Source organism: Mesocricetus auratus, unplaced genomic scaffold (assembly GCF_017639785.1).
Source record: "Mesocricetus auratus isolate SY011 unplaced genomic scaffold, BCM_Maur_2.0 Super-Scaffold_100007, whole genome shotgun sequence".
NCBI classification, from domain to species: domain Eukaryota; kingdom Metazoa; phylum Chordata; class Mammalia; order Rodentia; family Cricetidae; genus Mesocricetus; species Mesocricetus auratus.
In genome coordinates this window covers 49,065,062-49,089,564 of record NW_024429191.1, presented here as the reverse complement: position 1 = coordinate 49,089,564, position 24,503 = coordinate 49,065,062, and the positions used below count along the sequence as shown (strand labels likewise).

At 51.1% G+C, this 24,503-nt stretch overlaps 3 protein-coding genes and 1 long non-coding RNA gene across 12 annotated transcripts; 3 read left to right on the top strand and 1 right to left on the bottom strand.

Annotated features, from left to right (window-relative positions):
- The first annotated feature begins 792 nt into the window (after positions 1–792).
- Positions 793–6,451, top strand: Bcl6b (BCL6B transcription repressor). Its single transcript, XM_005067506.4, has 9 exons — positions 793–915; positions 1,434–1,624; positions 1,907–2,128; positions 2,235–2,576; positions 2,864–2,988; positions 3,542–3,706; positions 3,780–3,910; positions 3,994–4,131; positions 4,503–6,451. The coding sequence occupies exons 2-9, from the start codon at positions 1,446–1,448 to the stop codon at positions 4,617–4,619; spliced, it is 1,419 nt and encodes a 472-aa protein (XP_005067563.2). The 5' UTR covers positions 793–915; positions 1,434–1,445; the 3' UTR covers positions 4,620–6,451.
- A 100-nt stretch (positions 6,452–6,551) lies between these two features.
- On the top strand, positions 6,552–13,648 carry Slc16a13 (solute carrier family 16 member 13). Of its 5 annotated transcripts, none has more exons than XM_040749010.1 (5): positions 6,552–6,692; positions 9,798–9,985; positions 10,130–10,273; positions 11,129–11,866; positions 12,536–13,648. In XM_040749010.1, exons 2-5 carry the CDS (start codon positions 9,829–9,831, stop codon positions 12,739–12,741), a joined length of 1,245 nt encoding a protein of 414 aa, XP_040604944.1. In that variant the 5' UTR covers positions 6,552–6,692; positions 9,798–9,828; the 3' UTR covers positions 12,742–13,648. The 5 variants fall into 5 exon arrangements, with proteins under 5 accessions (XP_040604944.1, XP_040604941.1, XP_040604942.1 ...); XM_040749007.1 differs by lacking the exon at positions 6,552–6,692 and adding an exon at positions 8,345–9,465; XM_040749008.1 differs by lacking the exon at positions 6,552–6,692 and adding an exon at positions 9,447–9,563.
- Positions 13,649–14,147: 499 nt separating this feature from the next.
- Positions 14,148–16,703, bottom strand: Slc16a11 (solute carrier family 16 member 11). Of its 4 annotated transcripts, none has more exons than XM_013111802.3 (5): positions 16,384–16,703; positions 15,937–16,283; positions 15,551–15,694; positions 14,506–15,273; positions 14,148–14,424 (listed from the first exon to the last, which is right to left on the bottom strand). In XM_013111802.3, the coding sequence occupies exons 2-5, from the start codon at positions 16,136–16,138 to the stop codon at positions 14,195–14,197; spliced, it is 1,344 nt and encodes a 447-aa protein (XP_012967256.1). In that variant the 5' UTR covers positions 16,139–16,283; positions 16,384–16,703; the 3' UTR covers positions 14,148–14,194. The 4 variants fall into 4 exon arrangements, with proteins under 4 accessions (XP_012967256.1, XP_005067565.1, XP_012967257.1 ...); XM_005067508.4 differs by having other exon boundaries at positions 15,937–16,147; positions 16,384–16,526; XM_013111803.2 differs by having other exon boundaries at positions 15,937–16,144; positions 16,384–16,525.
- LOC106020936 lies at positions 16,450–24,075 on the top strand. 2 transcript variants are annotated; one of them, XR_001196326.3, is made up of 3 exons: positions 16,461–16,523; positions 16,698–20,576; positions 23,710–24,075. It is a non-coding gene; the product is annotated as an uncharacterized LOC106020936 (long non-coding RNA). The 2 variants fall into 2 exon arrangements; XR_005878278.1 differs by lacking the exon at positions 16,698–20,576 and having other exon boundaries at positions 16,450–16,523.
- The last annotated feature ends 428 nt before the right edge of the window (positions 24,076–24,503 follow it).

Sequence of the window (24,503 nt, the reverse complement as noted above, 5' to 3'; positions counted from 1 at the left end):
ATGCAGACATTGCCGAGCTTTGCCTACTTGCCGCGCTGGACCCCGGCGTCCCGCCAGACTCTGAGCGCAGCCGACCGGCGGGTGCTCGAGGCCCTAGTGAGCTAGGACTGATGGAGAGCAGCAGGGCTTTGGGCGGGAGTCTGTCTCTCTGGATCCCTAAAAGGGTTCAGAAGAGAGTCAGGAGTAAGAGGCCGGACGCCTAGGTCTCCCGAGCGTCTCTCGGTCCCCACCCGGGGCTTTCCCCACCTCCTCGAGGGGAAGCAGCTGCAGGAGCCGTCCGGTCGCAGGACAATGGAAGGAAACGAACTAGAAATCATATCCGCCCTTTCCTTACCCCGCTTGGTCAGAGCCCCCTCCTTTTGTGGACCCTGCCTGTCAATCACGCCTCCTTCTCCTACTGTCTGAGACCCCAGGAGAGTCCACTACCGCCTCCCCAAACCCGATATCACTTGGGCTCCCTATTTTCTCCCTGAATCCAGTACTTTGGAAAGGGGAGTTTTACGGTATTTCCTTTCTCCTTCAACAAGCTCTTGGCACCCTCTTCCAAAACCCAAACTCAATTCTCGCTGTCCCAGGTCCTCCGACGACTCAAGGCTCCCATGTTACCACCTTCCACATCACTAACCTCCCCAGTTCTAATATCCTCATCCTCGGGTGCTCATTTAATGAACCAAAGGCCCCCACCCCCAAGAGACGACCACCCCGCGATTCTGAGATACAGCGTTTGAGACAGAGACCCCGCCCCGGGCTCACCATCTGGAGAGCGAAAGAGGAAGGAAGGATACGGACCCACGAGTTCACCCCACCTCTACCCCCGCCCCCGACATCCCGGCCGGATAAAGGAGCCGAGGCCGAAAGAGAAGAGAGACCCCGCCCCCCCTCGAGGAGAGAAGCCACAGCCCCTGCAGGACAGGGGTAAGAATCAGACTTTGAAGAAAACAGACTTGTGGGTCCCCAAAGTGGGGTGGGGTTTGTTGATAGTAATAAGACTTGAATCCCAGAAATTGTGCTTAAAAAGAGATGCGGAGTATTGGGTCTAACGATAGGAGTCGCATGGGCATGGAAGGCTACTGATCATATGTGGTCCTCAGGCAAGGTCTGTGACCCAGGCGCAGAGAAAAGGAAGGTAATGGGTAAGGTAGCTAGAGTCGAACCAACGCACAGCGTGCGGGAGTGTGAGAGCCCTCATACTCGTCCTCCAGACGGAGGTACCAGTGTTTTTAACTTCTTCCAAGAGCTCTGCGATCCGGCAGCGGGAGGGAAGAGACCGTTGAGGGCAGAGTGAACGAGATGAATTAAGAGGGTCTGGTGATGCTGGACCCACTATCTGATGGTGTTGGCGCTAGGGTCACCCCGGGAGGAAAACACCGGCAGAAAAGGGAATGTGTCTTAGGCATGCCTGGATCCCATAACTTTTTTCGTGGCTGGCGCAGGCCTGGGTCGCTATGGGTTCCACAGCGGCCCCAGAAGAAGCGCTGGGCTACGTCCGAGAGTTCACGCGCCACTCCTCCGACGTGCTTGGCAATCTGAATGAGCTGCGCCTGCGCGGGATCCTCACTGACGTCACGCTGCTGGTCGGCGGGCAACCCCTAAGAGCACACAAGGCAGTTCTTATCGCCTGCAGGTTCGAGGGGAATAGGGGTCCTGGGACTAACTGGGTAGAGAACAGAGTCACAAGGCCGTTGAGAGGTAATTCAACACAGGGGGGAAGTTGGGAATAGTGGCCCACACCTGTAATCCAGAACTGGGGAGACAGAGGGGAGGGGATAGGAAGGAAGGAAAAAGAAGCATGGGGGATCCTCCAGGAATTGGGGCAGCAGTGCTAGCGGAGAGGCAAGACTCTAAGGCATCTTGTGTCTCCTTTGGTCTCCCAGCTTCTAACACGGCCCCGTTGTCCTCTCTCCAGTGGTTTCTTCTATTCAATTTTCCGAGGCCGAGCAGGAGTCGGAGTGGATGTACTCTCTCTGCCTGGGGGGCCAGAAGCCAGGGGATTTGCTCCTCTTCTGGACTTCATGTACACTTCAAGGCTTCGCCTCTCTCCGGCCACTGCACCAGCTGTCCTTGCGGCTGCCACCTATCTGCAGATGGAACATGTAGTCCAGGCATGCCACCGCTTCATCCAAGCCAGGTGAAAGGGCCACGGGTTTGTGTTCCCCGTACAAGCGGTGCTCCTGGTATTATGGGCCAGAGCAACGATTAGGAAACGGTGTTAATGGCCATCATACTTTTTCCAGCTATGAACCTCAAGGCATCTCTCTGCGACCCCTGGAGGCAGAACCCCCAAGGCCCCTAACAGTTCCTCCACCAGGCAGTCCCAGGCGCTCAGAAGGACACCCAGATCCACCTACTGAGTCTCGAAGCTGCAGTCAAGGCTCCCCTAGTCCAGCCAGCCCAGACCCCAAGGCCTGCAACTGGAAAAAGTACAAATTTATTGTGCTAAATTCGCAGACTTCACAAGCAGAGAGCCTGGTTGGGGAGAGCTCTGGTCAACCTTGCTCCCAAGCCAGGCTCCCTAGTGGAGATGAAGCCTCCAGTAGCAGCAGTGAAGAAGGACCCACGCCTGGTCTCCAGAGCAGGTATGGAATCTATTAACTCCTAAGAGTTTCAGAGGCTGGCCTGCTGTAGGATGCAGAGCCACCGAGGGTGCCATCTGGGGATGGGTTTCAGAGAAACTAGCCCACCTTAGGTAGTTAGCCAAAGGCCAGAGGGGACATGACTTACTGACTAGTAATTGCTCACTTCCAGAAGGTATAAATCCCCATTTTCCAGGGAAAAAAGCAGCGCACCACACACATTTGAGTGCGCACGCGCAGCGTCCCCCCATACTCCCTAACTTTTTCTATGGTTCCAACTGTCTGCCTAGACTATCTCTAGCTACTACCACTGCGCGATTCAAATGTGGGCCTCCAACAAATGCCCCCTTCCTCTTCGCACCCCGGGCTCAAGAGATTTCTGGATCAACTTCTAAGCAGGCTCACCCACCACCAGGTAAGGGTCCTTCTTTCTCTTCTGGCTTCTCTCCTGTGGCTGTTCCAGGTCAACCTGGACCAAAAGACCTCAGAAAAAAATCTGTTTAACAGTTCCCCAACCTGACTGCAAATTAGACCCTTCTGTGAAGTTTGCACCTCATCAGTCAGAATGTCAGAGAGAGGGGACGAATCATAAAGTTTTTTAAGCTCTCCATGTCCTTACAAAGAGCAGAAGATTTGGGAAGTTTTGGCCTACCCCAATCCAGGACTGAACAGTCTGCCCAGAGTTTGGCAGGGCCTCTCTGGCAGTCTGTCACCAAGTGAGGCAAGAAAGGAGAGAAACAGAAACATCCACCCACTTGCAAGAACTTTCACATACTGTCACTACCATCGAAAATCATAAGCATACTACTAAATCAGATGTATCTTACTGAATATACAGCCATGAACAAGCCAAGTGAGTCCCCCAATAATAGCCTTCACAGTAAGTTAGGGGTTAAAAAGGCAAATAGATCCTGGTACCTGGGAAGTCCTCAATAAATAAGATTGTCATTATTCTCCACCGTTCCCAGGAGGTGAGTTTTTCAGCTGCCAGAACTGTGAGGCTGTGGCTGAGTGCTCATCGGGGCTGGACCCCTTAGCTCCGGGGAGAGAGGACAAGCCTTATAAATGCCAGCTGTGCCGATCTGCTTTCCGCTATAAGGGCAACCTGGCTAGTCACCGCACAGTGCACACAGGTAGGAGGGGGTCTTAGTCTTCGGGCCCATCGTTCTCTTAAGGCGATCTGACTGTCTTCCTCCTTACCTGCAGGGGAAAAGCCCTACCGGTGCTCCATCTGCGGAGCACGTTTTAACCGACCAGCTAATCTAAAAACGCACAGCCGCATCCATTCTGGAGAGAAACCGTACAAGTGTGAGACGTGCGGCTCGCGTTTTGTTCAGGTAAGGAGAGGGCTGGCAGGCAAATGGGAGGAGCGGAGAAGGTTATGTCCCTCTCCGAGTCGATCTCCGGGCTCCTTCCTCAGGTGGCACACCTACGCGCGCACGTGCTGATCCACACTGGAGAGAAACCCTATCCGTGTCCCACTTGCGGAACCCGCTTCCGCCACCTACAGACGCTCAAAAGCCACGTTCGCATCCACACAGGGGAGAAGCCATACCACGTGGGTACCCTATACCACCTAACCCATATCCCCCACAAGCACGCAGGCAGGGCCAGGTCTTGCCACATGCTAGATTTCTTAGAAATAGGCGGCGGCCTAAAGAGTTGGAGTGAATCAGGGGGCTTGGACTGGGGAGAGGGGTGGGGGTAATTATATTCCAGGACTAGGGACTGTTGTCCCAAAGGGCTAACGGGTGTTGGTGCTTTTGTTAAGTAAGGCAATGCCCACCTCCAGGGCGCCTCAGAGGAATTACAAGGGCATGAATGCTAATGGGTTGATTGTCATCAGAGAGCTGGACAATTCCCCCTTACTGTTCCAACTAAAGGGTGGTTGTGGAAGGGCAGGGACCTAACAGACCTGTCCTCCCACAGTGCGACCCCTGTGGCCTGCATTTTCGGCACAAGAGTCAACTACGGCTGCACCTGCGTCAGAAACACGGGGCTGCTACCAACACTAAAGTGCGCTACCACATCCTCGGGAGCCCATAGCGGGCGACCCTCTCCGGAACCACACGTGCTCCCTGGGGGCGGCAAAAGCTGCAGGCTCAGGCTTGGCTTCCCTGATGGTCTTGATAAGGGAGTGTGACAGGCCACTCTGGTGTCAGAAACTTCTGTCACCTTAATTTCATACTGGGGAGAGCAGGGGTGGCAGATCCTGGCTAGATCTGCCTCTGTTTTGCTGGTCAAAACCTCTTCCTCACAAAACAGATTGGGTAGCTAGGGGCTGGGGAAAAGGAGACACAAGGGATTTCTTCAAGGGAACTGTCCCTGCCCTCCCCCCATTTCAAATGGTTTATCTGTAAATATAATTTATTAAGGCCTGCGGGTGGCACCAGGGCCTTCGTTCTGTCTGCATTGCCGACCTCCCTCTTCCACGACTGTGGTCAAAAGTGACCCGAAGCGCAGGCGAGGGCACGGCTCTGCTGGCAGAGCTTCTTAGCGCTCGGCTCTGTCCTTTGGCTTGAGGGTTGCACATTGTTTTTGTTGTAATTTTTCTCTCTGGAATCTATTCGTTTGCTTGTTAGTTTGTTCCTTCAGTTCTAGGACTGCAACCTTTAGTTTTCCTAAGGCAAACCCTGAGAACCTGTAAGGTTAGGTAAGGAATCCTCCCTGGTATTCTGGGTGGTGCAAGTCCTTTAGCAGACTAGGCTTGGAAAGAAACTTTTCAGCTCTCCGTGGCTGGTGGGAACCATTTTGATGAACACAAAATGTAGATAATAAATTCCTCCTGAAGGCTTGTGAAATGGGAACTGGATCCCTCATCATTCTCAGTGGAGGTAGGTAGTCGTTCCCGCAAAGAGGGTTAGCATCTAAGCTGTTCCATTGATCTACCCGCCTTCGTTTGAATGTACTGTGTTCATCTCTAAGACAGAGCCGGCGAAGGGTCTCAGCTGAGCTCACGATCCTCCCACTGGGGCTGAGTTAGTATGCCCATAGGGAGAGAGAGCTGAAGATCTGTACCAGAGATTCTGTTCTTATCTGTCCAGTTTCTAAGAATGTTGCGACCTAGGGAGAATTAATGACATTCCTTACCTTAACTACAAGTCTGACCCATCCTCTACTGCTCGAGCAGCTGGATTTCAATGTTCCTTGGGGGCTTAATAGCCTTTTGTCTTCGAATGTGCTTTTTGTTTTGTTTTGTTTTTGGACAGCTTCTGGAAAGTGTCCAGATTCCAAAACTTTGATCTTTCGTGGGTGCTTGGTAATTTTCTTACCTGAGAAGCTGGGTCTGTGACTCAGTCTTCCTTTCCCCACTACATTCCTGTCTGCGACCAGTGAATGTACTAGGACTTTACACGGGAAGATAGAGGGGGCTGAGTTCCATGTGGATTTGTTGTCGTTGAGGATTGTTGTTGGAGTTAGTGCTTCAAGGCTTTAGAAGGCTGGTTCCTGGCTTAGCCAATTGCCCCTTTCTTTGTGAGCAGGTTGCCAGATAGTGTGTGAGGTTACTGAGTGCTGCAGTTTCTGGTGTAGACCGTGTAGGTAAAAATGTTAGGATGGGGTGTCTGGAATGTTAGATATTTGGGAGCCTTGATTTATAGTCCTGCTTCTTGCTGCCCTGGGGCCTATTTGATGATAGGACTTGGGTATGAAGACTTGAATTTGTAAGGCAGAACTTCCGGAATTAAGGCCATCAGATGGGAGCCCGTGAGAAACCCATTCTTCGCTTTCCCCTTTACTCCCCTACCACTTGAATGCAGGAGAGACTGAGCCGGTATTGTGGCTTCTGTGTAGAAGCCTGGATGGGCATGTGGGAAGTGCTGTGTGAGATGTTAGATCCTTTGAGGTCAGATCCTTGGAATAAAGAAGCCTCTCTTGCCCTCTGTGTGTCTTGGGCTGTTTGTTGGGGGAAGGGGGCACGTGGGGACTTGGAAAGTGGCTCCAAAATATAACAACTTGGATCCTGTTCATTTCACTGTTCCATCCCACTGTCCTCTCCAATGGTCCTTGTTCTCCCTCCCTGCCCTAGCCTTCCGGCTCATTGTGTAGGAACCGGTGACTTCATGGTGCGTATCCGGAGCCACCTGCATCCTGCTGGTGTGAAGTCACTTCCTGACTGAGGTGTGGAGCTGCAGGGAGAAAGTAGGAAAAGCCCCAAGGGTTTGGGAATTGCATCTGTACAAGCACAAGCTCTTAACCCTTGTGACCCGCCCTCCCGTCACACACAGCTGTCACCAAAGAAAACGGGTAGGTCTCGGGTCCCACAAGGACAGCAGAGGTGAGCTAGAGCAGCTAGGAAAAGGCCGAGTATGTAAGTGCCTGTGTGCCCCTCCCCCTCCCAGCCTTAGTGCCTTGCCGTCTGTCTAATGTCCAGTACACATGTCTTTTCCCATGGCCCAGGTGTGCAGGGTGCACAGGTGTGTTCTAGTCCAAGGTCAGAAGTCACTAATTGTGAGGTTACCTCCCTGTGAACTTTCCTCTGAGACAAAGATGAATGTGACATCAGAAGCTCCCCAGTGACTACAGGCTGTGGTCCTGTTTCTTCAGTCTAATGTTCTCCCTGATAATCCATTTTAGTAACTGCCTGGATTTCTTCATTAAAAAAAAATAAGTCCATAACCTAGGCTATATTTAAAAAATAAAAATTGGCAAAATACTAAGCAAAAGTTTCACCTTCCATTCCAGCTTGTCACCTATTGAAAATAAGACCAGCTACTATTACTTAACCACCTATTAAATGCCAGGCCCTAAATAAAGCATTTTAGTGCCCAGACTTACTAATTTAACCCCCTGGAGGCCCTCAGAAGCAGGGAATATTCTCTGCAGTTGACAGGTGAGGAAGCCAGCTAAGAGGAAGGCATCTTGACAAAGTAATAAGTGATAATCAAGATTGGGACTGTAACCTGAATCTAGAGATCTCAAGACTGGACTCTTGACTCCTGAGATTCAACTATTTCCTATACCATTGCCATATCCCTACCTATGAGTCTACTTACAACAAGATTGCAGACCCATAGCATTTTGGTATAATTATTTTCCACAAATGCAACTGAAAAACTTAATATGGTTCGGTTTTGCTTGGTGCCAGGGATTAAACCCAGGGACTTCCACATGTTAAATAAAAAAATCCTTGGGTTTAGGAAGGGGGCTATTAGTTTCATAAATGCAATTAATTTATTATAGTGCATGTGTGTATGATGTTTTTGTGTGCATACATTCATGTGACGATTAGAGGTCAACTTTGTGGAGTCAGTTCTCCTTCCATGTTTCTGTGGGTTCCAGGGATTGAACTCAGGTCATGAGGCTCCCAAAGCAAGTCCTTGGCCTGGTAAGCCGTCTCTAACCCCTCCTTGGGTTTTTGAGACAGTCTTTGGTCACTCAGGCTGGCCTCCATCTCACTCTAGTCCAGGCAAGCCTCGAGCTTGCCACCCTCTTACTTCAGTCCCTTAAATAGCTGGGGTTGCAGACAGACCTGTGCAAGCAAACTTGGTGTGTATCTTTATTTTTGTGTGTATGAGTGTTTTGCCTCCATGAATGTAAGTGACCCTCATGGGTATGGTGCCTGTGGAGTCCAGAAGAGGATGTCAGATCCCCCTGGAACAGGAGTTACAGCCCACTGTTTCACCAGTGTAGGTGCAGGCAAGAACTGAACCCCGTTGCTCTGAAAGAACAGCAAGTGTGCCTTTAATCCCAGCACTCGGGAGGCAGAGGCAGGCGGATCTCTGTGAGATTGAGGTCAGCCTGGTCTACAGAAGCAAGTTCAGGACAGACTCCAGAGAAACCCTGTCTCCAAAACAAAACAAAAAAGCATAAGCTCCTTATTCCCCCCACCCCACCCCGCCTGGGACTGGCCTAGGTATGAATTCTGAGCTCAAGGCTGCAAGTTCAGTCCTGGGGAGCCTGAGATATAATAAAGGCACAGAAAAGTCCAAGTCATTGTTGTCATGAGGTGAGGGAGTGCTTGCTAGGGGTCTGGCTAGAGGAAGAGGCTGACGCCTCCAGTAGCCAGGGTTCTATCTCTGAGTACTTTAGTATGAGGTCTAGATTCTCAACGGCGGGCTGACCAGTCCCAATGGGCGTGGTTAGGAAATGGTCATTGCTAGAATGCAAAGGGAAAGCGTCCAGCACCACGAAGGAAAGGGATGGTACCGAGGAACTCTGGATGGTCTGACAGCCACCCTTCCTCTCCCCAGTTATTTTTGCTCTCTGTGACCTGCAAGTTTCCTGTCAGACGGGACAGAACAAACCCCTGTCACTGAAATGAATGCCAGGGGTCCGACAAGTCTGCCCCACTACCCTTTAACAGAGCAGTACTAGGAGTTGAACCCAGGACTTAACACAAAACTGTGTACCCCCTTTCATTATTTTTAAATTTTGAGACAGGGTTTAGCTAAATTGCCCACGCTGACCTAGAGCTTGCCTTTGCCTCTGGAGCAGCTAGAATCACAGACTCTCCTGTCTTCCTCTGCCTCTGCCCCTCGCAGACCCTGCGAGAATTTTCAAGGCTTTTCTAGGCGCTCCAGGTGCTCTATTAGTTTTCTTGACTCTTACCTCATAACCTATCCCTTCGTACCCACTCTGCCGGGCAATTCTTGGATCCCTGGCTAAGCAAGTGAGTTCCTGCCTGGCCAGGACCAGTTTATCCACCAGCAGCCCTTACATGCAAGTCTTGAAATGTGAATTACAACAGCTCCCTCAGAACCCTCGCGGGAATATCCCTCGTCACGTGGGATCTAGTCTAGCCACCTCATGCTCCTTACGCATGCGCCTCGCTCACTGCAGGGGTAGACCCAATGCTGTAAGCCCCGCCCACCCCCTCCGGGCCCACCCCCTGCTCAGGAAATCTGCATCCTAATTGGCTATCTTGGGGTTGGATGATTGCCCACTCAGGCAGGTGCTGAGTCCTCAAAGATAACATCCAGACGCTTTCCTCAGGGTTGTGGCCCGAACCCAGTTTTGTTATCTGGCTTCTGAAGAAATCATCTGGCCCAGGTCTAGATTCTCAACTGCGGGCTAACCGGTCCCAGTGGCAGTGGCAGGTCCTGGCTCATAGGCCTCCCTCCTCTTGGGGGAAAGGCGCAGGCGCCCCACGCTTTCTCAGTAACTTCCTAGCCACCAGCCACAGTTAGCGCCGAGCGTCCTGCAGGGTGGGTGGGTCAAAGTGGGCGGTTTAAAGTCCTGATCAGGCAGGGGCTCTAGCTTTGTTCTTTCCCTAATGGCGCGCAGGGCTGAGCCCCCCGATGGGGGCTGGGGATGGATGGTGGTGCTCTCGGCGTTCTTCCAGTCCGCGCTCGTGTTTGGGGTGCTCCGTTCCTTCGGTGTCTTCTTCGTAGAATTTGTGGCGGCGTTTGAGGAGCAGGCAGCCAGAGTCTCCTGGATCGCTTCAATAGGGATCGCGGTGCAGCAGTTTGGGAGTGAGTGCTGCGCCTGGGTTCGGTGGTCTACGACCCTCGGAAAAGAGGGGATTGGGGGACCGGAAAAGGGAAAGGCGAAGGGTTGGGAGGATGCTGAGGGAGGACGGCGGAGACCACCTCGCAGAACCCCTTCCAATTCCCTAGGCCCAATAGGCAGTGCCTTGAGCACGAAGTTGGGGCCCCGGCCTGTGGTGATGACTGGGGGCATCTTGGCTGCGCTGGGGATGCTGCTCGCTTCGTTTGCCACCTCCTTGACCCACCTATACCTGAGCATTGGGCTGCTGTCAGGTGAGACCCTGGGCAAGGACAGACGGCCAAGGCCTGGATCTTAAGCCTTCTTCCACCCTTTTCCAAAAAGGCTTAGAGAGAACCTGTGCCCTGAAGGGAATTCTTTAACCGGACGACTAAGTCAGACAGAGATAATGAATCCAGAAAATACAAGCCCAAACCCATCGGACAGAGTATAGACAGAGAATTTCTTTAAGATTGTGCTAGGTATCGACTTGAAATAGATATCACTGGCCTATTTAAAAAAATAATAAGGCTTTCAGTGTTTATCGATGTTTATACATCTGGGCAAAGGAAGATTAACGCAGCCGGAAACGGTAGAGATGGGGCTCCAATTCCAAAGTTCTGTTTTAGTTATTTAAGACCACTGCCTTCCAAGATCCCATAAAGCAGTGGTTCTCAACCTGTTAGTCGTGTCCCCGTGGGAGTTGAACGGCCCTTCCGCAGGGGTCCCATTCAGATATCCTGCATATCAGATATTTATTTACATTATAATTCATAACAGTAGCAAAATTATAGTTATGAAGTAGCACTGAAAATAATTTTACAATTGGAGGGTCACCACAACATGAGGAACTGTATTGAGTGGTTGCAGCATTAGAAAGGTTGAGAATCTCTGCCATACAGTGTGTTAACCCCATTTTGCAGATGAGGTAATTGAGTCTGGGAGGGTAAGCAGAACACTCAAGGTCACACAGCTAGAAATTGTCAAAGCCAGCACTAAAATAACCTAAGTCTGTGGGAGGCCAAAGCAGGGGCTGGTTTTCTGCTAGGTCGTGTTGGGATTACTGGGTGTTCTGAGAACCTCCAAAGTCCACAGCTCCCCCACCCCCTCCCTGTTTTCCTTTTTGACAGGCTCTGGCTGGGCCCTGACCTTCACTCCGACCCTGGCCTGCCTCTCCCGTTACTTCTCTCGACGGAGGTCTCTGGCCATGGGGCTGGCACTGACTGGAGTGGGCCTCTCGTCTTTTGCATTTGCCCCCCTCTTCCAGTGGCTGATCAGCAACTATGCCTGGAGGGGAGCCCTCTTGCTAGTGTCTGCCCTCTCCCTACACCTGATGGCCTGTGGCGCTCTGCTCCGCCCACTCTCCCTGACTGAAGACACTTCTGTGGGTGGCCCTGGAGCCCAGCTCACCTCCCTCTTCCATCATGGCCCCTTCCTCCGTTACACTATTGCCCTTACTCTGATTAACACTGGCTACTTCATTCCCTACGTCCATCTGGTGGCCCATCTGCAAGACCTAGGTTGGGACCCACTGCCTGCTGCCTTCCTGCTCTCGGTGGCTGCTATTTCTGACCTTGTGGGCCGTGTGGCATCTGGTTGGCTGGGAGACGCCGTTCCAGGGCCCGTGGCTCGACTGCTGATGCTGTGGACAACCCTGACTGGGGTGTCACTAGCCCTGTTCCCTGTGGCTCAGGCTCCCACAATCCTGGTGGTTCTGGCTGTGGCCTATGGCTTCACCTCAGGGGCCCTGACCCCAGTGGCCTTCTCCGTGCTTCCTGAACTGGTGGGGACTGGAAGGATTTACTGCGGCCTGGGGCTGGTGCAGATGATAGAGAGCATCGGGGGGCTGTTGGGAGCTCCACTGTCAGGTAAGGGAAGTCGGGTTGCCGGCTGGGCCGGAGATGTCATGCTGCATAATTGTAAGAACTGTTCCCCCTATGGTGTATATTAATATTGCCCTCTAGTGTGTTACAGTGTACAGCTTGCATAGCCAGTCACAGCAGTTCTGAGGTAGGTTCACAGGAGGACAGAACTTGGGTCTGAGAAGGTCTCAGTGGAAAGACAAAGAGGACCCCAGTGAAACTGCAGGCTAAGTTTGAAGAAGACCTAGTTTGGCCTAACATTATCTTTTTTTCCTTTGGCCCACTGGGGCCCTGCCCAAATGTGTGAAACATCTGGTTAAAGTTCTCCATGCTCTAGATGCCAGAACCTTCTGATCTTTAAACACCTTCCTCTTAACTATTAACTGAAGGCTTGGAAGGGCCACTGTTGCCAGGACAAATCACACAGATATGCTTGACTTACTATGGCTCACCAAATCCCTACAGGCTGGTCTGGAGGTCCTACGGGGAGGGTGGTAGCTGAAATGGCGTTTTGAGGCTGTTTAAGCAACTAGGGTCTCGAGTTCATTCTGTCCTACCTTGGCAAGTCCATCTCTTCTGAGACAGTGGGTCTTCCTTTGCCCCCAGATGGATCTAGGCCATTAGCCCCAGTATGCAGGTCACCCATGTGTGTTTCTTTTTCTCTCTTGGACCCAGGCTACCTCCGGGATGTGACAGGCAACTACACAGCATCCTTTATGGTGGCCGGCGCCTTCCTTCTTGCTGGGAGTGGAGTTCTCACCACTTTGCCCCATTTCTTCTCCTGCACCTCAGCTTCTACCTCCAGACCCCAGGACCTTGTAATAGAGCCACTGGATACCAAAATTCCTCTGCCCAAAGAGGAGGGCTTGGGAGAGGACTGAACTCCCCCAGGAGACAGAGCTGACGGAAAGCCAGAGCTTGGCAGCACGAGGTCTTCTGCCCCATCAAGGCATCCACACAAGCACAGTGCCTTAGGGTCCTTAATCTGCCTCCACCAGCAGACCTGGGCTCCCTGCGATGGATGTGCCAACCCTTTGTATTTTGTCGATGACTCTCATATCACCTCCTTTGTCCTCCCAAGCTTTTCTGAAGGATCCAGGAGATCTCAACCCATTGAGTTCTGAATCAAATCTGAGAATCAAAGGCCAAGAGTCTTCTCATGTTTTATATATGGTTTCTGGTGTCCCTTGGATATAAAACAAATAAGGAAACTGGACAATAATTGAAACCTCAAAAAGAGCTGGAGGTCCAGGTGCTTGGGGCAGCTAACAGGGTCATGGCTGAACAAAGGAGTGGAGACGTCCATGAGCTCTGGCGACACAGTTCTTCCCTCCATCCACTAAGCTCCCTCTTCTCCACTATTCCCGTGATAGAGGGGAAAAATGAAGAGAAAAATCTATGTATGGAGGAAGGTGGCTTGGGAGCAGAATCTGCAACCTAAGATTCTGGTACTTTTGAGACAGAGCCTCACCATGTAGCCCAGGCTGCTCTCGAACTTGAGACCTGACCTCCTCCCAAGTGCTGGGATTACAGGTGCTCACAACCACATCCAGTGGATTTTTGTTTCTCTCAGGCTAACAAAGGCAAATCAAATGCAAGAAGAAGTATGACATTTGGGAGCTGGAAAAAAGGCTCAGCGGTTAAAAGCACTTCCCACTCTTCTGGAGGGCCAGAGCCACCCACACATGGTGGCTCACAACCACCTATTAATCCAGATCCAGGGGATCCGATGTCCTCTTCTGGCTTCCGTGGACACACACATACAGCATAAATAAAAGTCAAACCTTTTTTTTTTTTTTTCTTTCGAGACAGGGTTTCTCTGTGGCTTTGGAGGCTGTCCTGGAACTCCCTTGGTAGTCCAGGCTGGTCTCGAACTCACAGAGATCCGCCTGCCTCTGCCTCCCGAGTGCTGGGATTAAAGGCGTGCGCCACCAACGCCTGGCCAAAGTCAATCTTTTTAAGAGTAGGTCTGTAGAGAGAGCTCAGCAAACTGTTTGCTGCTCCCCCTGGTGACCTGTTTGGCTCAGGGTGTCCACACCAGGCAGCTCACAACTGCCTGTAAATCCAGCTCGGAGAGATCTGGCCCTCGCAAACCCACATAAATAAAAATGTAAAGTAGGGGTTTAGATATGCCCCCTAACAAACTTTACATGATTAGCTCGCAACTTCTCAAAGACCCTCTTAAGGCAAGGATTGAGCAAAGGAAAACTGACTGGACAGGCATCCTTCCTCACTGCCAAAGCCACTGGGGTCCTGTTGTTTTCAGCTAGTTTGTTTTTCAACAGAGTCAGATAAAAATCCTTTATTAGGGAAGGGGCTCAAACAAGAAAGCGATCAACAAGTGCTATCCCGGGAGGAGTCAGCGCCCCCTGCCGAGAGCAGGGAGACCTGCGGAACTGGGAGCAGCTCCCCTCTCTCAGGGGGAGGGGTAGCTGGAGGTGAGACTGGACGGCAGGTGGGGAGGGCTCTGGGCAGCCCCATGTAGATGAAGCTGCCAGAGAGGATGAAAGAGCTGCACACCAGGAAAGAGGTACTGAAGTCTCCTGTCTTATCCCTTAGGAAACCTAAGGAGAAGGATAAAGGAATTTAGAGGCGTGGCATCCCGGGGCAGAAGTCGTAAGCCAATCCCCGGGCTCAGCCCTTACCTGACAGGGGAGGGCCCAGGAGTCCCCCGAGGCTCATCAGCATCATCACCAGCCCTGTAGCCTGCACCACACCTCCAATGCCCACCAGCCCCGGGAGCACACCGAAAACCAGTGGGGCATAACTCCCGGCGCTCAGGCCGTAGGCTCCAGCCGCGGCTAGCAGGGGAGCCCCCCAGCCTTCCTCTGTCCCCGCAGTGGGCACTAGTCCCACTGCCAGCACCCCTAACCCAGTCAGAGACCCAAACACAACCAGAAGACGCGGAAGGGGCACCCAGCCCTGGTCTGCTAGCCATCCGCTGACCAGTCGGGCACTCGCATCTCCCACTGCAGCGACAGCCACCACCAACGCTGCCCCGTAACCCCCCACGCCCTGGTCTAAAGCGTGCGGGCCCAAATGCACATAGGGGACGAAGTATCCGCCCCCAATCAAGGCGGTGCCCAAAGCAAAGATTGAAAAGGCTCGGCGCCTGAAGAGACCTAGCCCAAGGGCAGCTAAGGGCGTTCGAGGTGGGGCCAGAGGGTCACCAGAGAGAGCTAAGGGTCGTAGCAAGGCGCCACAGGGTGTGAGGTGGAGGGTGACAGCGCCAAGGAGGAGCAAGGCACCCCGCCAGCCGAAAGTATCAAGGAGGAACTGCAAGGCAGGTGCCAGGAGCAGCGAGGATGCCCCGTTACCCGTGAGCGCCAACCCTACCGCCAAGACCCGACGGCGGGAGAAGTACCGAGAGAGGGTACCCAGGGCAGGGGCGAACACCAGGGCCCAGCCGGAGCCTGAAAATGGATAGGACAGGATGAGGGTATGAGAATGCTTTTCCTAGCATTCCTTAGCCCTTCTCTCTCTCTCTCTTTCTCTCTTTCTCTTTCTCTCTCTCTCTCTCTCTCTCTCTCTCTCTCTCTCTCTCTCTCTCTCTCTCTCTCTCTCTCTCTCTCCCTCCCTCCCTCCCTCCCTCCCTCCCTCCCTCCCTCCCTCCCTCCCTCCGTCCCTGGTCCCCTACCCCACAAGAAGCTCCTGTCCCCATTATAACCCATACGGGCATCCCCTTCTTACCAGCGAGGAGACCCAGACCGAGGTAGAGGTGTAGAAGGCTTCGGGCGAAAGCCGAGAAGACCAAGCCAAGCGAGGTTAGGACGCCCCCAACCATCACCACGGGGCGTGCCCCCCAGCGAGTGCTCAGGGCGCTGCCCACTGGGCCTAGAAGGGGGCGGAGTCAACGAAGACATGCCCCGGGACCCCCAAACTATCTCCAACACTTCTTATTGGCTGCTTTGCCTGGCCTGGTAACTCCTCCCTTTGACCTCAAGACCCACTCTTCTAGAAATTGGTTCCACCAGTAGCTCTCAGGTTGTCTGGTAATCAAGGCTCCTATCTCCCATCACTACATTCACGGCCTCTCCACCCGGTTCCCGCCTCCCACCTCGAGGGCCCCCCCTCACTGGCTGCCTGCTGCACGGCCAAGGCCAGGGCGCTGACCCACGCAGTGTCCTGGGCGCTTCGTTCAAAGTGCTCCGCGAGGTCGGGGAGGGCAAGGCCCAGGGAGCGTAAGAGCCCGTAGGAGAGCCCGTTCACGGCGAATGCTGCGGCCGCCACCACCCAGCCCCAGCCCCCGTCCGGGGGTCCGGCCGGCTTGGGGGTCATCGCCGTCTGCTGGGGTGGGGAAACACCTGTGAATGAAGTCTCCACGCCTGGGCCTCCGCTAGGGAGCTGACGTCCCTGAGATCCAGCCTCGGGCTGCTCGCCCAGGGTGGGCACGTCGCCCCGAGCATGGGCGCGGGAACCAGGCCTAGGGATAGAAGTCCTGGGTGCGCGTGAGGTCCTGGAATGGGGGACAGCAGGATCCCCCGGGCCGGGGGCTCCTCCTTCCCAAACCCTCTTTTTCTTACCCGACCTCTCCCCGCGCTGGAAGTAGGGAAAGGGCGAAGGTGAGTTCAACCGGATTTTCTCCGCAGGTTCCAGGAAGGCAGGGTTCTGCCGAGCAGCCAGCCAGTGCAGAGATGGAGCCCAACTTGGACCCGCTCTCTCGGTAAACAGAGATCACCACAGGGGCCCGAGCCACCTGGGACGCGGATGGGGGTGGGGGTGTGAGTACCGAGGGCGGGGGCAAGCGAGACAGCCAATCCACCAAGCCTGGGCCGAGGCCTGACGCCGAGTCCCACGGGGATTGAATTATCCACGCACAACCCCCGGTCCTGAATAGGGAACCGCGAGGAATGAGTGTGCCTGGTGGCTGAGCCCCGCCCCTCCCCGCGCCTCTCGGCGCCGCGGGGCTCACGCCCACGCACCTGCAGCCGGCTGCGCACGCAAGAGCCGGGTTGCAATCCCTGCTCGGCCAGCTGCCCACGCGTGAAAACAGCGGTGGATGATCTCCAAAGCCTAAAAGAGTTCTTCGATTCTCGGATTGTTGCTGAGGATTCTGTAAACCTCCGACATCAAATCACTGGCCTCCAATGGACAACGCTAGCAAGTCCTCACCGGGAAGATAATTTCCAATACCAAGACCCGTGATGTTCCAGGCAGTCTTTACACACTTTTGTCATTTCATCTTTACAATATCCCTATGATTAAGGTGCTATCCCCATTTCACAAATGGAGTAACTGATGGTTTAGGTTAGATGACCTACCCCAAATCGTTCAGTTTCAAAAAAGAAAGTGGAAATAGTTGAATTTAGGCTTAGCCTACCGTGGGAGGATACAGGGCGAACAGACCAAGGAGTGATAGATAACAGAGCCTGCCACAGTCGAGGGAAATAGCCTGGAGACAGACTGGCGTGAGCTGCCCTGGAAAGGGTAGCGTCTTATGCAGAACCACAATGCGTAGGATTCTAAACCAATGTGACTGGGAATAGATGGCATCTTTGCCACCAGAATCTGTAAAGCCTCTGGCTAGAGTTTTAAAAGCAAAGTAAGCGTTCAGAGAAATGAGGCCAGGCGTTTTTGTTTTGTTTGTTAGTTTGATGAAGACTCTAGAGAGCATCCCTCTTTACAGGTAACTATTGCTTTTCTTCAGCCATTTGACTCAATAGGTGTGCTCTTTGGTTTAATCATTAAACAATGCCATTGAAGTTTCAGCGATTTGCTGGTTGGAGCGTATGTCAACCCATAGCCACAGGATGGCAGTGTTTCCTAATTGATGAGAAAGCATCTGCCTAGAAAGGGAAAAGTAGCTCAAAAGTTGTGATATTGGAAGGCTAAAGAGTGCAGATTTTCAACGATTCTCCATTGTGGGTAAGGCCCACAGTCGTCAAGGGCAAGCCAAGCTGTTTTCCATCTAAATCCCCCACCCTGGGGAATTAGCTTCTTCCCTGCTCCTGTCTCTTTTCTCAATTCTAGGTTCAGCAGACATTGTTTTTCTCTGCTGAAATGTCCTCATATAGGAGGCCCTGAAGGTTTGAGGCCCTGCTACATACACTTTAGGAAAGTGACTTCACTGTCTTTGGGGCCGGCAGGTCACCAGGAAGGCAGGGAACTGGTTTTCCGAGAAGGCTAGTGAGGACTCTGTGTAAGTCGAACCAGGCCAACCGAAAGGAATTGCTCTCTCCATGGTGAAGTAGAAATATAGCCAGGGAGGAGACTGGGGCCTCTAGATCTGGGCAGTACCAAGTAATGCTGTGCACTTCGGCAGGGTCTGAGCCCCAGAAGCCTGGGATTATCAGTTGTGTAAGGGCACATTCCTCTTCTACCCTATGTTTTTAGCCAGAGTTGTGTGTTGTGTGCGGAGGTAATACAGCTATGGAAAAGTGGACTCCCAACAAAAAATACTGAGCCTAACTTTCAGATCTATTGCTTAGCTATCTGATGGCAAACAAATGTCTGTTTCCTCATTTTTAAAAATGGTTATAATAATAGTTACCTGATAGGGTTGTTGAAAGGATTAAATTTGTCATGGTGTATGCATGTGAAAGAGACTTAGGACGGTGTCTGAATGTGATCTGTGCTAGCCCCATGGTCACCACAGTAACTCAGGGCAACTTGATTAGACTCTACAGCATTGTTTCCCTTTGCCAGGTGGCTACTTCAGGCTCAAACTGATCTAGTAAGTTCAAGGTCAATGAACCACAGCAATCCAGTGAGTTTTAGTAGAATCACATGGGTTAGAAAATATGAATATTTATAGGAAAATTAAATGGAAATTGTGACACCTTTCCTTTGCGGGGGTGGGGGGCTCATGAAGACCAGGCTGACCCCAAGTTCACTGCATAGCCAAGGATGACTTTGAACTTCTGCTGCCTCCCACACACCGGGACTACAGGAATCCCCTTTGAATCAATATATAATCCCACATCTGACAGTTTCTCCTTCCAAGCAAAACATATGACCATTGTCAGAAGTTCTCTTGACTGTGAGGATTTCCCTTCACCTGTCCCCTTTAAGGTTCCCTAGTCCCAGGCAGAGACTAGAATGTTGCAGCCACCCACTTCTTGGTGGTGCCTGCACAGCATGCCGAACATCTGTAAACCAAACATTATAAACCAGGGCCTAGTCTTCCCTTCCATAGTCAACATACCAGAAGGCTTTGTTTTCCAAGTTTGTGAGAACATGCCAACTTCCTTACCCTGACTGTAAAACCAAAAGAAGAATCAAACTAAGTTGTATTCATCTTTAAACAAGATGTTTACAGAGTGGTAATGTACACCTATAATCCTAGCACTCAGGTGGTAGGGAGAGAGGGTCACAAGGTCAAGGCCAGCCTTAGCTACATAAATAGTTCCGGGTCAGCTGTATTGTTGTGGAACTCTGCCCATAAGGGATGACATGGCTTTTGCCATCTTGACACCAGAGTAGCTGTGGCTGCTCTAACAGACGCTTATGGAAGAGGACGCACGAGGCTGCTGTGGAGACACCAGGAGGGACAGAGGCAGTGCCTTAGGTACTCACAAGGCTCCACCACTTCACAGGCAAGTAACCACTGCAGAGAAGGTTCTTTTTGGTCTAGCTGTCTGTAAGTTGCCCTGTCACCCCTTCAGGGATGTGTTGCACGTTTGGGTTTGATTTTGCAGTGATGAGGCTGAAACCTGGGCTTTCCTAAATTCATCCTCACCCATGCTTCTGTGGGTAATCCCAATTCAATTCTTTGACTCAGCAAGCTAGATTTCAGGGGCACCTTTTGGGACCATGGGGATGACGACAGAATTTTAACCCATTACTCTGACTGGCCTGAAACCTATATGTATAGTAGACCAAGCTGGCCTCAAACTCACAGAGACCCATCTAGTGATGAAACTGGGCTTAAAGGTGTTTACTGCTATTTCTGTCTGGAAGCATTTCTTTTGTCTGTCCTCAGTGCCCTACCTGGGGTGGACAGACTTTTTTGTTTTGTTTCTATACATCTTCCCTGGAAAATTATGCACTAGTTGGCACCAACCATATGACAAAACCAAAGATAACTTTGGGAGAAGCAGTTGCCTTGTCCCTGCTATGGGTGATAAGACAGGTGGTAAGACTGAAGATAATGTTTGAAGGTGGAGTATTTTCAGAGGTGATCTTGATATGAGCCCCCTTCCCTGTTAAGTATGGTTTCCTTCTTGCTGTAGCAGCAATTGGATTCTTGTTGCTATGCAACTAAGGCTGTGTCATCCAAAGGTGAAATGTCTGTAGAAGGGGCCCCAGTATGACCATCCTCATCCAAGTGGGATAAATGACACACCTCCTTGATGAATGGAGTCTGTCATGTATGAGGATCATTTCCCAACCCCGCCAAATGGTTGACAGGGAGGAAAATACTTTGTATCCCCTGAAGTAGCATATATGGGACAAGTTCATAAGAAGGCTTTGGTATCAGTTGTGTGGCCTTTACTATGATAATAAGGCATGAGGCTCAGTGGGTAGACACTTGTCACCATGCATGATGACCTGAGCTTGATCTCCTACAGCCACATGGTAGAAGGAGAAAACTGACTCCCACATGTTCTTCTGACTACAAATGTGTACACACACCCGTAAGAGTGTGTGGTGGAGGGAAGACATGCGTACAGCAGTGGCTCAATTGTCTGCCCAGAAAGAACATGCTCGTCTAAGGGAGAAGCTGCAACATGAAAAATATGTTTGGATTCTATCCTTCACAACAGCCTCTTAATTGGTAGGAAATGTGGAAAAACCAAGAAGGGAAAAAAAGGAAGGCATTAACTTGCTGTTTCTAGGGTGGGGCATGTGAAGACTATAAGGGAAAGATAATACAAATTAGATAGTGTTAAATAGCCCCTCCTGAGATCCATAAACTTGGAACCCATAGGAACAGTCTGACAGTGGAGAGAGACAGAGACAGAGACACAAAGACAGATGGGGGGGAGGGAGAGAGACAGGGAGGGAGGGAGGGAGGGAGGGAGGGAGGGAGGGAGGGAGGGAGGGAGGAGATGACAGATGCCCTTCAGGGCCAACCTTCAATACAGAGGAAGGGAAAACCCATGCTTCAGCAAGCAGGTAGAAGGTAGAGACCTTAATAATGATCCAGTGCAGAAAACCACGATGATTGGAGACTACTCTGAACGGCTTTAACTGGAAAAGACTGAGCCAAAAATTATACAGTGCCTCCAACCCTGGCTGGTGAGAACATGAGACGTGGGTGTGGGTGGAATCATTGTGAATGGTGTTGAATCAAAGAGACTGAGTAATACAGCTACTCCTTCATCCTTGTCTCAAAGATTGTGTATCTGAGACAATGTGAGAGAAACCAGTCCTGCTAGGGACTCTTAGTTATTACTGCCTGGGATCCTGTGTGTATCAGGGACTGGAAGATCATGGAGGAAGGATAGCATTACTGAGGGACTTGGTGTGGGAGGGGGCGTGTTTGTGGTTAAGTTCCCGATATGTGTACGGGCGAGTTAGGAAAGAAGCTAATGCTGCAGGGACCTCAGGCCTGGCATTGGTGCTTAGTGGTTTTGTTGAGCCCCATGGTGGGCTGTTTTCTTTATAAGACAGGAGAAGCACCGGTGGATCTGAGAGATCATTGCCGGCATGTAAATCGTGCTCATAAAGAGCGAAAGCAAGCAAAACAGGATGAGAAAAAGAAAAGGCAGACACAGGGCTTTTCCAGGTCACACAAAAGCAAATGTGGCAAGATTTTTGTGGAGTCGGAGTCCCTAGGGGGAAAAGCTGTCATGAAGCCAAAGTCAGTGCTTGTGAGCCTCCTTGGGGGTAAAAGGACTGAATGACAGAACAGTAAATATGAAACCGAATAAGTTGTTCCCAGGGGTGGGCAATTATCTCACCAGAGGATGCAGAAAACATTTCTTCTCCAAGGCCGGAGGTTGGTCACCAAACCCAGGCAAGTGTGATCAATAGAAAGGAAACAACCACTCTAGACTCTGTCTGATCCAGGAAGCCAGAACTTGTGTGGCAAACAATAGTACACTCCTGCTCCTGGATGGCCTCCTAGCAGACGGAACAGTGTGAGCCACACTTACTGGACCCTTCTGGAGTGAAGACATGTGGCGACTTTGCTGCGATACACAAGGTTGAGGAAATGGAATGGCTATGGAGAATGACCGTGGGATACGGAAGCCTGTATCAGACCATGCCTCTCATCCATGATGCCATAGCCAGCACCGCTCTTTTGAGGAAATGCTGGTGCAAAGTGATGTGATATCTTCATGCTGTCTTGGACCTTACTAACATTATTTTCTGACATTGCCTTAGCTGCTAAGTTCCAAGAGCAATTGACACTTGCTTGAAATGGTCGGTGGTGGGACACCAACCATCCTGACCACCCTTTGCAAAAAGGTTTTATTGTATGATGCTAAACTCAACGCATTTTGCCTGTTTAGAAAAGCGTTGAGAGTGGTACAAGGTCCTAAAGGAGCAAGGATGGAAACAGTCCACAGGATGCAATGGCCAGGCATATTGGTGCTGTTTGGTGGGGTGGAGGGGTGGGGGTGGGGTAGGGGTTGGGGGTGTTACAGTTGCCTAAGGCATAAGTGACACCCAACAAGATGACTGACAAGAATCCTACAACAGCCAGTGCCTATAAGTTAAAATAATGGTTAAAGACTTTGAATTAAGGTATCTTGCCTGGATGGGAAAAGGCACTCCCAGAAGCTATGAGGATTTTTTGTTTTGTTTTGTTTTTTTGGTTTTGGTTCTGTTTGGTTTGTTGTTGTTGTTTTTTGGTTTTTTTGTTTGTTGGTTTGTTTTGTTTTTGTTTTGAGACAGGGTTTCTCTGTGTAGCCCTGGCTGTCCTTGAACTCACTCTGTAGACCAGGCTGGCCTCAAACTCATTGATCTGCCTGCCTCTGCCTCCTGAGTGCTGGGGTTAAAGGTGTGCACCACCCCCACCCAGTGCCGTAAGGTTATTGAATGAAAATCTCAGTGCCAGAATGGGCCTCCATCTTATGAGACGTTGGTCAGAGATGTCCTTGAGGCCCCGTACACAAAACTTTTTTGGTGCCAGAAGGTACTGCTCTGGTGGAAGCTTCACCCCAGTCTCTGGTATCCATAGACCCAAAGAGTCTGGAATGTTATGGTGGAGGTTCCAACCAAGCGCCCCTCCTCATCTCCCTCCAAACCCTGCTGCATCTCAGAAAGTCCACCAAATGCTGACCCTTCCCCCAGAGATGCTCAAGACCATTCCCACAGGGTATTTAAACTGCCCCCCCCCACAAAACAGATGTGTGTTTTTTTCCGGTCTCTCTTTCCCATCTCCTCCTGGGGGGTGGGCTGGAAGGCCATCCAGGAGCGTTGTATCCCTTAAATGTGGGTCTTTTCTAATTTGGCTTGACTCTGTCTGATTTGGATTGCCGCATTGGTGGTGCAGAGACTTTTCAGGTACTCTGCAGACCGCTGGGGGAGAATTGTCATCCACAATCTTGTTTGGTTATGGACCCTCATGCTATACTATGATGTGCCAAACAAAATGTGCCCACTGGAGCCATAGTGGAACAACTGTTATGGGTGCAACCAGCTACTTCTAGTTGAATTTAAGGCCCACTTTACAGGAAGGGACACATGTTTGGTATCGTAAGACAAAAATCCCTAGTGAAGAAGTTACAACTGTTGTTTCCTGAAATGTGTAGTATATGCCTATCAAATTGCCTTCTAAACATTATGTTTACTCCTCTAGGCTATTGCTCTTGTGGGTCTTGGCTATGGAAGCTTCTTTATAGAGTGGGTGGAGGTTACTGTTGACAGTAAAAATGGCTATTACTCTGGTATAGTGGAACAATGCTTAGCTTTAAGTGAGAAAAAAATAATCCTGCATCCATATCATCTCCTCCAAGGCTCAGGAAGCATGGCAGAAGAGAGAGCAGAAGGAACATAAGAGCTGGAGAAAACAGTGGGGTATTGTGGAAATGTGCTCTGGACACGACAGGGCTGTTTCTGTCTTGGAACCATGTGACTGCTTGAGACACTCACATGACAGGGCCCACTAATATCCCCCACGTGGAAGTGGGCAGAACTCACAAAGCTCACAAGGTAGCATGAGTGGTGTTTGAAGGACTCATAAGATGTCTCAGGCACCCATCCTTCCTCGGGGATATGCAGTGGCTAATAATTGCTGGGGAGGGAGTGTTTTTTCCATGGTGTCACCCATAGCTTGCCCATGCTCCTGTAAATAACCCTAATTAAACTCATCATTTCTCCAAGCTGGATTGTTTTCTGTGTTCTGTCATCATTGCACTGTTCTGGGGCTGAACAGGAGTTTGTTCACATTTCCCCAGGAAAAGTCATACACAACTATACACACTGGGATTAGGGGTAAAGATACATGCATGAATAATAGTGAAGTCTTCCCTCTCCTAGCCCCCACAGTCAAGTCAGAGAAATAGTCATAGAAAAGAAGTCTCAGCACCAGGACAAAGAAAACTACTCTGGAGTGGCACATGGGAAGGAACTGACCATTTAGTTTGAGCCTGCTTGGAGCCTTCACACAAGAGGATTCTTTAAGCAAGGCCTTGAAGGATGAGTAGGAGTTTGCCAGATGAATGTGGCAGGTAGGAGGCATTCCAGGCAAACGGCACAACTTGGAGAAAATTGAGAAGGCATAAAGTAACTTGGCATATTGTTTACTGTT